At 39.3% G+C, this 13378-nt stretch overlaps 1 protein-coding gene across 5 annotated transcripts in view; it reads right to left on the bottom strand.

The window, feature by feature from the left end:
- PTPRA (protein tyrosine phosphatase receptor type A) overlaps nucleotides 1-13378 on the bottom strand; it is a 171017-nt gene that overhangs the window by 28498 nt on the left and 129141 nt on the right. For 4 of the 5 annotated variants that reach the window (XM_038571771.1, XM_038571770.1, XM_038571769.1 and 1 more), the window contains 2 exons: nucleotides 3413-3503; nucleotides 2393-2469 (listed from right to left, as the gene is read on the bottom strand). In XM_038571771.1, coding sequence (XP_038427699.1) covers nucleotides 2393-2469; nucleotides 3413-3503 — 168 coding nt within the window. Of the gene's footprint in view, nucleotides 1-2392; nucleotides 2470-3412; nucleotides 3504-7678; nucleotides 7773-13378 lie in introns of all 5 variants that reach the window. The other variant, XM_038571773.1, reaches the window with a different exon arrangement.

Below are 13378 nucleotides of genomic sequence, written 5' to 3' on the forward strand. Positions count from 1 at the left end.
GCACTGTTGGAAAAAAAAAAATAATAAGAATAAAAAAATAAAAGCACTGTTGGAGGGCCCAGCCCCAAAGTGCTTCCTGTGCCAACTAAGAGTGTGCCATATGTACCCTATGAATGCATGCTGACATTGTGATATGGCAGCATTGCTTAATCAATATCATTTAACTAGAATGAGACCAATCTACTGCTTTTCCTTGTGTTATGATCAAGGGAAAGAGGACATGTGGCTCCCTGGTTCCTAAGATGTCTTTGGATTCTGAAATCCTAGGTCAGCTCTAGGTGATAGCTACCTTCCTATCCGTTAAAAATAAAAACATTTTATAATTGTTTTAGAGACCCTACTCTTAGATCTAAATTTAGAGGGAGTGAAGATACTGGTCCCTCTTAAGACTCCAGTTTGGAAGCCCACTTGCCAACTTTGCCACTGTTTCATCACCTCCTGTGACCAATGTCAGGTTTGCTTTTGGACTTTTGTGTTCTCCAAACTACAGGTCTCACTCTCCTCTGCCTTTTGCTACCACTCCATGGTGCTGGGTACCACTTTTCTTCAAGATTCCCATCTTGAGGGGAAAAGGGCTTGTAAGGGGTTGCCAAGGGTAGAAAGGGATCGATAGTAAAAGGACAATAAGGTTCTAATCGGGGTGAACAAAAAGTAAGAGGCAGGGTGCCTGGGTGACTCGGTTAAGCATCTGACTTTGACTCAGGTCATGATCTAGGGGTCCTGGGATTGAGCCCCCGAGTCAGGCTCCCTGCTCAGTGAGGGGTCTGCTTGTCCTTCTCCCCTGCTTATGCTCTCACTCTCTCTCTCAAATAAATAAATAAAACCTTAAAAAAAAAAAAAAAAAGGCCATAGCTAGGCGGTACAAGTTTCTTTGAGGTGATAAAAATGTTCTAAAGTTGACTAGTGATGGTTGTACATATCTGTGAATATACTAAAAACTAGAGTCGTGGGATCCCTGGGTGGCGCAGTGGTTTAGCACCTGTCTTTGGCCCAGGGTGCGATCCTGGAGACCCGGGATCGAATCCCACATCGGGCTCCCAGTACATGGAGACTGCTCCTCCCTCCGCCTGTGTCTCTGCCTCTCTCTCTCTCTCTCTCTCTGTGATGACTATCATAAATAAATAAAAATTAAAAAAAAAAAAAACTAGAGTCGTAAACTTTAAACGAGTGAAAATTATGGTATGTGAATTATACCTCAAAAAAGCTGTTTTGTGACTAGCTTATTTCACTTAGCAAGTCTTCAAAGTTGTAACATATGTCAGAATTTCCTCTTTTTTGAGACTGAATAATATTCCATTATATGTATATACAACATTTTACTTACCTATTCATCCACTGAGGGACATTTGTGTTGCTTCTACCTTTTGTTGGCTATTGGGACTAATGCTGCTGTGAACATGGTGTACAAATTCTATTGATATTCTCTTCACATATTCTTCTTCAGTAGTCAGGCTTGCTCTTGCTAGCTTCTGATCTTTTTCAAATTTCCTTTACTGGATCCTCACACAGCCTTATAAAACATACTCAAGTCTCTTGCACCATTTCTGTAAATATTCTCTAAATCACTACTAAAAAAATCTCCTCCCAATTTCAGCTCTTTACTCAGGCTTGGTTCATAACCAGACTTACCTGGTGTCAGATATTCTCATCCTGTTCTCTCTTGCTTTTACTAAAGATGGCAAGACCTGCTTTTGTTCTTAGTTATCTGAGTAATAAGCTCAATGAAGGATTCACCGACTCTTACAGAAAAGTACACATTTAGATTTGCACGAGAAATCTCTGAGAATGACGAGAGAGTAGACATAAGAATACATATGAAACTATCTGATCTTTAAAAAAGATTTTTGTAGGGACGCCTGGGTGGCTCAGTGGCTGAGCATCTGTCTTTGGCTCAGGGCATGATCCCGGGATCAGGGATCGAGTCCCGCATTGGGCTCCCCTTGGGGAGCCTGTTTCTCCCACTGCCTGTTTCTGCTTCTCTCTCTGTATGTCTCTGATGAATATATAAATCTTAAAAAATATAATAAATAAAAAAAATTTTTTTTTAATCTTGGGGTGCCTAGGTGGCTCAGTCGGTTGAGCCTCTGTCTTCAGCTGAGGTCATGATTTCAGAGTTCCAGAATCAACCCCTGCATTACATTAATGAGCCCCCACTGCTCAGTGGGGAGCCTGCTTCTCCCTCTCTCTCTGCCTTCTGCTCCTCTGCTTGTGCTCTCTCTCTCTCTCCAATAAATTAATTTAAAAAAATATTTTTTTCAGTCTCTTTAAAAAGATTAGACTCCCCAGGGAAAACCTGAAATGAGAAATATTTTAATGTGCAGCTGGAAAGGAGCCAGTAGATGGTAGCCAATGGTCATTCAAAGTAATAATGAGAAGAGATCAAGTTCCTTACATTGATGAATGAAGCATTGATGTAATCAGAATCTGGAACGCCTTCAACTGGTGTCAGATGGACTCTAGAGTGATCATCTGGAAAAAAAACATTAATGTTTCAGTTAATGATACAACCAGACCAGTTGAGACATCTGTGCCTCTGTGCCCAGAGACACACATGTATTAAGATGTCACTGTAGTGCTGTTTGTGACAGCAATAATTTGGACATGTCTCAGCCATCATTCAGGGACTAGTTAAATAAATTATGATATATCCGCAACATGAAACAGTTAGGAGCTGAAAAAAAGGAAAGCGAATACTTCTGTTTCTTGACAGATGAACTGCCAATATACACTGCTAAAAGGAACACGTCAGAGCAATGTAATCAGGATACTAATTACATTCTAAAAATATATGTAATATGCATATATTCATACATGAATAAGACATAAATATCTGTAAAAACCTAGTATAGTGGTCTCTAATATATTATGCACGAAAAATACACCAGAAATTTTTTTAAAGGATAATTTTTTTTTTGAAAAGGCAATTACAAAAACAAAAACTTCAAGCATTTTGAACCGGATTACACATATCCCACTGGATTACACATATCCCATTTTGGAGACCACTGGTTTAGACAAATGTCTATTATGAGGTTATGAATCAACTGATTAGCAATGACTAACTCTGGGAAGGGGTTACAAAGACAACTCTATATTAGGGTTTCTTTTCCCTAAGTACCACAAAAAACTGTAACAATCATGCATATCCTATGTGGTCCTAGTAAAACTACTCCTCTTGACCTAGATAGAAACTTTAGGCCTGCCACAAAAAACCTGGTCAAGCTCCGTGATTGAACTTTATGAGCACCCGGGTTACTATGGGTGATCATACAGGCTCTTCTAGTCCAAAAGCTTGACCCTACTCTCATTACCAACCTTTCTATGATCAGCCACAAAATTCTTTCCACCCTCAAAAAATCTGGCTAGAGATGCAGTTTCAGATCATATGCCACGAAACTCTATGAACACTCACAAGGCAAGATGTTTACATATCGGTTTTTTTCCTTGTTTTCCTCCTTGGAAGCAGCTTCACAGGTGGCTTGGATAGGACAAGCAGGGAGAGCCTGAAAGGTTAAGAGAAATTAGAGTAAGTTACTAACAGGGATAAACACCAAACATGCAAAATGCTCCACCATCCCTTGATCTAACAGCAAGTTCTACCCTTACTTGGGGGGAAAAAAATGGGCCCAGGTGAACACCTGAGCCTAACACAGAGAGGCTCTCTTCTAAATAGCCTGCAAGCTTCCTGGAGTTTAACACCAAGAATCCCCAGGAGGCAGAATGCCCTTCCTGTTACTATAAGTGCAGCAAGCTTGATTACTGTGTAGTTAGGAACATGTTAAATGCTGGATCAAAATGGACCACCCCTGTAAATAGGAATGGGGACATAACTGAAGGGATGGGCCATTTATCCCCATGTTAAGCAACCTGCAAAGACGAGAAGCATCTCAGAGTGAACCACACAGGAGGGGTCTGGATGGTCAGCTGAGTTAGGCCCTTTCTAGAGACTTGAAGGGAATGACAACCCAGCCTCTAGTATCATGTGGCAAGGAAGCAAGGATGGGCAGGTGGATGGAGGACATTCACATGGATGCAGCAGTTAGGAAGCAGAGATCTGAGCGAGGTGACATTGAATCTGTAGCAGTTTGGGAGCAAATGTAAATTTGCTAGCATTGGGAAGTGTGTGGGTAAAAATAAATGGTTTGACATGAGATAGTTCTGGATTGTATCAACTTGAGAAAATCTGTTAAACTTCTAGGACCACATTTCCTCATCTGTAAAACTAGGTTAATAATATCTGCCATATAAGGAGTAAATACCATAATCTAATGTGTAGCACAGGATAAGCATTCAGTAAGCTAGTTTTTATAGGAGTGGGAAGCTAAGCTTTATTATTTGAACTGCTTTCTTATGTGTTCCATATATTTTAAATTAAGAAAGCACAAAAGGAAACTGTTCAAATTTCCAACCTAGACAACTTTTCTGACATGTGATTTGGAAGTACATTTTATGAGCCTTAAAAAGATCCATACTCTGACCTAGCAACTCCACTTCTGAGAATCTAGCTTAAAGAAATAAAAATCTCTTTGTTCACATTCTTTTCTTTATTGCTGTTTGGAATGACCCAAAACTGAAAACAACCTTAGTATTCAGCAGTAGGGGAACAGTTAAGTAAATTATGGTTCATGTATTACTTTCTTTTTTTTTTTTTTTTTTCCAACAGATATAGATAGGTACCTATTAGGTTCCAGGATAAATACAAAGCAAATAGTGGTGAATCAATCATATACATAGTTCTTGTTCTCAAGGACAATACAAACTTGTGAGTGAAAGACATTAAACAAATAAAACAAATATAAATTACATACCATAATAAATACAATGAAAGAATAGAATGTTATTACAGAAAGTATCACAATGCCTAAGAAATACCCAAATTTAGATTAAGGGTAGGTCTCTGTGAGGAAGGAGTGTGGAAACAGTATTCTAGGCACAGACCAGCATCTGTGATGACCCAGAAGCAGAAGGCCTCACTTTGTGAGCTAACAGGAAGGTCAGTGAGGGTATTATGTAGACAATGTGGGTATGGAGATGTCAAGAGGAAGTGGACAAGAGGGGCTTAGCAAAGTTAGATCACACAATTCCATGTTGGTCCTTGAACAGGGATTTTGAATTTTAAGTGCATGAGGAAACCATTCACAATTTTTCAACTGTTATCCAGTTTACATATTAAAGAACCACTCTGGCTGCTATGTGGGAAAGGGACCAGGAGGAGAGTAAGAATAGGAGAACAGAAGGATGATGGTATAAGGAAAGATGCATCTGACATACATTTTAGAGTTAGAATCAGATATGGTATGAAAGGAAAGTGGGCTGGGGAGAGAAAGAGATAAAGGAAATAAAGGATGACTCTCAGGTTTCTAGCTTTGACAATAAAAAAAAAAATGTATCATTAAATAAAAGAAATGCCAGCCTAAAAGCAACTTATTTTTCTAGGTAGATGCAAAAACTTTAAGAAGGGAGCAAATACACTTCCTGGGAATAAGCAAGATCACGGTAGGAGAAATTAAAGTCAAAGACCCTAAGAGGACTCAGGGTCTCATAGTCCATCTGCCTTCACTTACTCAGGAGAGTTTCTTTTCAGAGTTAAAATGCTGCAGGTTCTGCATGTCATTTTACTGAGAGAGGCAATTGGTTGGACCCTATGCTGCCAATATATAAAGGGGAAAAGGGAGTTTCCTGGGCTGGACTCTTACACATGAAACAGAGACCTCACTTAAGACTGGAATTTCTCAGTTTACTTTTGCTTTGCCTTCTTCCAGACAAGCTATATTTCCACAGGTTTCCACCCTGATACAGGCCAGGATGAGACATATAAGTTTTTAAAGCTCTCATGACTAAGCCAGAGGAATTATTTTTCCTGTACACCCTTGTCTAAAACGACATAGAGCAGAAGTAGTGATAGCAAGACTCTTGAAAATAGTCCTCAGGGGTCAGTTATGACAATGACTATACCTCATAGTCCTATCAGCATTCCTAGCTCCCCATAGTCAATGTGAAGGAAAACTAGGGTCTCCAGCCAGGCTGAGACCCCTAAAAGGAGAGTCAGGAAGAAACAGGAGCCACTGTTTGGCAAAAGAAAACAAAGAAGCCTGCCCTAGAGAACTTGGTGGTAACATGCAAAGGGTCAGACTGAAGAGCCTATGGCAGGGATAGAAACAAAGTGAACCCTACTCTTTTATTTTCTATTCTGAAAAATCTAGCTCACAGAGCTAGGTGCAAGCAGCTTGACGCAGAAGGCTACCAGATGTTAAAATCTCTAGGAACACTAGGTGGCATCAAAGACCATTTCATCCCTTGCTTAAGCCTTTACTGGGGACAAAGCTATGTATGAAATCATTTTTTTTTTAATGTCAGGTTTTTTTTTTTTAAATTTGTTTTTCAAAGTCTACATTTATAAAAAAAAAAAAAAAAAAGAAGGATATCCATCACACAATTTAACTTAGAAGTTCTCTTTGGGCCCTTCCTCTTCCTATCTTTTTTTTTTTTTAACTCCCACAAGTAAACTTAGAATTTTGTGTTATCATCACATTACTTTATTTGTATCCCATACATTTTGTATCCTCAAACAATATACATACTCTTTGTTCAGTCTATTTTTTTTTTTTTTTTAGAAAATTGGAAGTGTAATCAAGTGTGACTTTTTTTCTTGCCACATTATATTCTGAAGATTCATTCAGGCTATTCTACTAGGTAGCCAAAGTTCATTTACTTCGACTACTCTGTAGCACTCTGTTTTAAGACCATACCAACATTTATTTATCCATTCTACTACTGATGAATATTTGGGTTGTTTACAGTTAACAATCCTGCTCTGAACACTAATTTGCATGTGTTTCCTCATGCACATGTACAATCACTTCAAGTATGAGAATCTAACCTTTCCAGATAAGGTCAAACGGTTTTTTGTGATAGTTGTACAAATTCATACTTTCATCAGCAATATAAAGCATTCCAGTTGGATCTTCACCAACGTTTGCTACTTTCAGACTTTCAATATATCAAATGTAGGTTTAATTTACATTTCTGATTACTAATGAGATTCACCATCATTGTTTACTGGTAAACAGGGTTCCCCTTTCTGTGAAGTACCTAGTCAAGTGTTTCCTTTTTTTCAACTGGATTGCTTATTTTCTTATTAATTTGTGGGAGTTCTTTATATATTCTTTATATTACTCATCCTTTGTCAGTACAAGTGTTACATATACATTTTACTAAGTTTGTGGCCTGCCATTTCATTTCCTTTATCATATTTTATTTATGGAGTCAAGTTGATTGATCTTTCCTTTTGTCAATATTTTAAATCTTAAATACTTTTTTGCTGTGAGATCATAAGCATATTTCACTCTATTATTGTCTTTATGTTTCACTGTTTTGTTTTTTAAATTTCAGTGTCTATACCAACTGGGACCAATTTTTTGTTTGGTATGAAACAAGAATTTAATTTCATTTCTTCCCATAGGGTTACCCAACTGTCCCAGCACTACTCATTGTAAAGACCATCCTTTCCCCCACCAAAACTGCCACAGCATTTCTGCCATAAATTGGTTTCCACTCACACATGAATCGGCCTGAGGGCTATTCTGTTCCAATGGTCAATCCATCTATCCCAGTGCCAATACAAAACTGTCTTAATTTTATAATAACTCTTTATATCTGGTAAGGCAGGTCTCCTCACCTTGTTCTTCTTCTTCAGGAATGTCTTGGCTATTCTTGAATCTTTTCTCCTCCATATAAATTTTAGAATCAGCTTGTCAAGTTCCACAAAAAACCTGTTGGGATTTTTATTGGAATTGCATTGAATCTATATATCAGTTTGGGGAGAATTGACATCTTTACAATACTGAGCCTTCTAATCCACTGATCTTACTCTTCATGAGTTTGGGCTTTTTAATGTCTTCAAACATTTTTATAATTTTTTCTTTCCAAAGATTTTGCAAATATTTTGTTAAATTTATTCCTAAGTACTCTACATTTTAGATGGCATCTTCTAAAAATTATTATTAGATTTTCTGATTGTGGCTCATGTATAGAAATGCATTAATTTTTATGCTGTTTTTTTTTTAATCTATCAACCTTGCTAAAGTAACTTATTAATTCTAATAATTTATCTGATGAGTACTTGGATTTCTCCAAGGACAGTATTATCCTCTGTAAAAAAAAAAAATGTATATTTTATTTCTTCCTCTCTAATCCTTAATACCTTTCTTTTCTTGCCTCATTGTGCTAAGATCTCCAGTCCAATGCTGGGTTTCATTCTCTTCTAAATCCGAATTCCCCCTGCAAACACTCTAACCTGGTAGTCATCAGTGCCTGAGCACTCTGGAATCTATTCCCTTTTAAGGCACTTCATCACATCTTAGAAAGTTCTGTTTAGAAGGACCCAACACCCAGATACACATTTCCCTTGTACTGACTGATGGAAAACCCAGAGGTCAGCTGAAGCCTTCTCTGTCCCATGGAAACCCTTAACTTCCAATTCCCTGGACTACTGAATTCCAAAGACCCTGACACAGTTCCTGCTGATTCCCATAGGCCTTTGGCTCTGATTCATATATTTAGGGACAACTCATCAACGTAGAGGCTATTTTACCTCCCTCTCTCTCAGATGCCACACAGTTCTGTCAAAAAATTACACACACATGCTTCTCCACCTGGAAGTCCGAGAACTAAGCTGTCTCTACAAGGACACAGACTTGCAGGGGGGGAGGGTGTCACTCTTGCAATGCATAGATTTGGACCATCTCACTGTCTCCACTCTTCCCTCTCTTCTCTGTCACCTATCCCCTTCTTCTCGAACTAACTGAATTTTGCTTTTTTTTTTAAACCTTGAACATGCTTTAGGGAACCTCAATAAGTGACTTTTCAAAGTGTTTCTTTTAGATAAACTCAATGCTTCTAAGACAAAAGCTGATCAATAAAAATATTCCAGTTTATAACTCTAGGATGAAGGCCATCGCCTGGAACTTTCAACCATCGTGGGGCTTCACAGAACTGCTAAACACTCTCCTTTTAGCCTGTTAAATATCTGAAAACAGCTGTCATGTCCTATGCTTATTATTCCTTCAGCTGTTCACCTCTATGGTCCAATTTTTCTTCAGAACAACTTCCCATTTAAGTGATATTCTTTGATCACAAGCCTCCTGGCACAGCTCACATTGGGGACATTAACTCTTTATTCTACATGCTATAAATCCATTAAACATTAAAGTACAGTGGATATTATGCTAAAGATGAGCTCCATTAGTTTCATTTCCCATATTAAAAAACTTTGCTTTTTAACATGCTATGAAAAGAATATGCTTATTAAAAGTAAAATAAATAAATAGGGGATCCCTGGGTGGCGCAGCGGTTTAGCACCTGCCTTTGGCCCAGGGCGCGATCCTGGAGACCCGGGATCGAATCCCACATCAGGCTCCCGGTGCATGGAGCCTGCTTCTCCCTCTGCCTATGTCTCTGCCTCTCTCTCTCTCTGTGTGACTATCATAAATAAATAAAAAATTAAAATAAATAAATAAATAAATAGATGTCAAATAATTCAGTAAAAAGTCAAAAGTTCCCTATCATGTCTCTCATGTCCTCTATTCCTCTACCCCCTTGTAGAGAAGCCACTGCTCATAGCTCACAGTATTCTTCCAGACTTTAAAGTATTTTGGGGGACACATGGTGGCTCAGTTGGTGGAGCATGCGACTCTTGATCTTGGAGTTGTGAGTTTGAGCCCCACGTTAGGTGTAGAGATTACTTAAAAAAAGAAATGTAAAAAAAATATTTTTTTAAAAGGAGGATTATACATTGTATAGTCTCTGCAATGTCTTTTCTCCTATAACAATGACTTAGAGACCTAGAGAAACACATTTATTTTAATGGTAGTATAGAATTTTGTAACAGATGCAAGAAATCATTTAGCCAATCTGCTATTTGACAGATTTTTGCTTCTCATTTTATTTTCTTTGATATTATAAATAATGCTGTAATCAACAACCTTGTACAAATACATATTTGGTTTTCTGTCAGAGTCCCAAAAGTTAGGTCAAATAGTGTAAACATTTAAAATTTGGTTGATACTGCCAAATCATCCTTCTAATGCTATACCGATTTAAACTTGCCCTACTTGTGCATAAGAATATCTGTACCCCCATACATTTGCCCATATTTGATATCAATATTCTTAAATTTTCAACTCTAACAGGCCCAAAATAATGGTTAGTTTTAATCTAGAGTTCCTTGATTACTATATTTAGTTGAGCTTTTCATATGTTTATAGACCATTTGCTTTTTTTCTGTAAGCTATTAACTTTTCTATTACAATGTTTACTTTTGCCTCACAGGTTTGTAACAGCTTTTTATGTATTATGAAAAACTCTCTACCTGTGGCAAACAGTTTCTCCCAGTTGGCCACTTTTTAAAGATTTTATTTATTTTAGAGAGAGAGAGAGAGAGAGAAAGAGAAAGCATGCAAGTGCCCATGACTTGGGGTGTGTGTGGGGGGGTATGTGGGAAAGGCAGAGGGAGATGGAGAAGCAGGCTCCCCACTGAGCAGGGAGTCAAGATGCAGGGTGTGATCCCAGGGCCCTGAGATCATGACCTGAACTGAAGGCACACACTTAATCAACTGAGCCACTGAGGCTCTCAGCTGGCCACATTTTTATGGTGTCATTTTTCATAGGAATATTTCATATTTTATTTATTACCTTCCAATCTATTCCACTGTGGCTTCTGAATCTTGTGTTTTGCTTAAAAAGGCCTTCTCAACTCATGATTATAAGCATATTATTGATAGTAGACACAAATTGGAATGTTTGCCCTAAGTATTGTTCCTTCCCTTCCCTGCCAGGCCTGGATGCAGGCGCAGTCGCATCTGAGCTGCACTGTGCCAAACCAGATTCCCAGGATTGTGAAACCAAAAAAGCAACCAGATTTCCCTAGAGGGCCCCAGGGCCACCAGGATAGGATTTGTTCTGCCCAAGGTTTGGCAGTCCACCTTGGCTCTCGATTCTGTCGAGCTTCCCCAGTCTTCCCAATTGATGGTTTGGGGTGTTGTAGGGTGTTTTTTTTTTTTTTTTTGCTCAATAAGCTTGAGTTGACTTCTCAAATTGTTCTTTTTTTTTTTTTAATTTTTATTTATTTATGATAGTCACAGAGAGAGAGAGAGAGAGAGAGAGAGAGAGAGAGAGAGAGAGAGGCAGAGACACAGGCAGATGGAGAAGCAGGCTCCATGCACCGGGAGCCCGACGTGGGATTCGATCCCGGGTCTCCAGGATCGCGCCCTGGGCCAAAGACAGGCGCCAAACCGCTGCGCCACCCAGGGATCCCTCAAATTGTTCTTAAACAAAACCTTAACTGAGTTAGCAGTTTCATATCAGAGAGGGGTTGTGGTTGGGAGACTGATAGGGGAAATGTAGGTGATGTGAACCTGGTTACTGGGTTCAGCCGAAGGGAAAGGAACTATCAACCAGTTTTCAGGATGGGAAAAGAGGAAGCCACTCCTAGTTCACAACTGTAACAACCGCACAACAGTTACTTAGGTTATTACTTGTAGTCACCTGGGTTATGTTCTAGCTGGTGGTAACAAGGTAGGGAATATCCCAATCAAACAATGAGGAATGTTGAAACCAAGAGGTAGGGTAATTCTGATAATATTAGATATAGATAATGAAATAAGGAAAAGACAAGCTCTAGTATCAAATGCTTATCTCCAAAGACAGCAAAAAACTTAGGGTCTTCCTGACTGTGTCACGTATTTTGCTGAGCCAAATGTTAAGATTTCAGTATTTTGCCTGCTGCTGAATGTTAATGCCAGTGGGATTCCCAAGTTTCCTGGGCCACTCACGTGAAAGGCCAGGGCCTTAAGTGAAACAACAATGGTGCTGAAATAGAGGAGTTGGAGAAAGCCAACTTCTAAAACTCTCTAGTATGCTCTCTACCGCGCATTCCTTTCATGAGGAAGACAACTGCCCCAAGACTCAACTCTCATCGCTCATGGATAATCAGGATGCAAGCACAACACAATGTGGAGGTTAAAACACATAAAAAGAAAAGCAAAGAGCTAATACTTAGAAGAAACCGTAGGAATTCATTGAGTTGGATCATCAAAAATCATAGGAATAGTTATTGATACAGATATTAGAGATCTTAGACCAAGGAAGGAAGAGGATCATTTTCAGACAAGGCCAAATTTCTAGCTATGGTATGGTTAACCGAATTTCTGCATGTAGTGTAACAGCTCAGGAAACTGGCCACAAAATGGCAGGCTAGGTTGGCCATTGGAAACCTGGACTGAATACTAAATTTAGGCAGATAATGATGGAAAGCCAGAAAGCCCCTGGCACAAAGTGGAGGGATATCAGTGTTACAGGGGTTCCAAGAGGCTCAATCTTCCTACTGACACCTTCACTATGTCCCTGATGGGATCCACAACACATGCCTTGCCAGAGAGGGCACACATGTGAGGAAAGCAATGAAATCTTTCAGAAGTGCTTTCCTGACTGTCTTTACCAGAGTGAGATGCCGGTGGAAGGGACTGGCTTCAAAATGGGATTCTCGATCTTAGTGGGATGGAAGGAGCCTCAGAGGCCATAGTCACCAGGGCTCAGATATCTCTAGTTCTGGCTAAGTTACTGTGAAGCTCCCAGTGATACAAATGGGAGGCCGCCAGCACAAATCAATTAAGGAGGTCTGACTAGACCGCCAAACTACAGAAAGGGCCCTTTCACATCCAACTCCCAGCGTGGGTCAGTCCACAACCCAGAACCCTTCAATGTTAGGCATGTGTAAGGAAGAACGTAACATCAACACTCATGCACCATGAACTTCCTCTTCATCTTCCCTTAAGAATCTATAGCCATTTATCATGGTAACTCCACTGGTTAAAGAAGATAAACCTTTTGTGATCTACTAGGTTCTGGCCTTGGGCTACCTAATTCCTAGGAACCCAGAACGCCACTATCTTATGCTAGTTAGAATGGAGCCTCTGCTGGCCAGGTGATGGAAGGAGTTTTGGCCCAAACTGTACTTAAATCAGAAACTACCTATTTTGCCAATGCATGGTTGCAATAGCTCTCTACGGCAAGCGGCAGAATACTCACACTGGTCTCTTAACCCAATGGATAAGAAGGACCATTAAAGTAGCAAGAGCAAATGCAAGCTGGAGAAGTAATCTCTTTACCAAAAGGCTAAGATGAATTAGAGAGGTCCTCAATGCTACAGAAGATTACAAGTTGCAGTATGAAATAATACATTTACATGTGTGAGTTTAGGGAGTGCTAAGTGACTACTAGTATTAGCCATTCTGATGCTTCCTATTACCACCTCCCCACATGCAAGCTACAAAAGACTAGCATAAGAAATCAACGGTGTTTAAGGATGTCAGTGGATTAT

Source organism: Canis lupus, chromosome 24 (genome assembly GCF_011100685.1).
Source record: "Canis lupus familiaris isolate Mischka breed German Shepherd chromosome 24, alternate assembly UU_Cfam_GSD_1.0, whole genome shotgun sequence".
Lineage (NCBI taxonomy): Eukaryota > Metazoa > Chordata > Mammalia > Carnivora > Canidae > Canis > Canis lupus.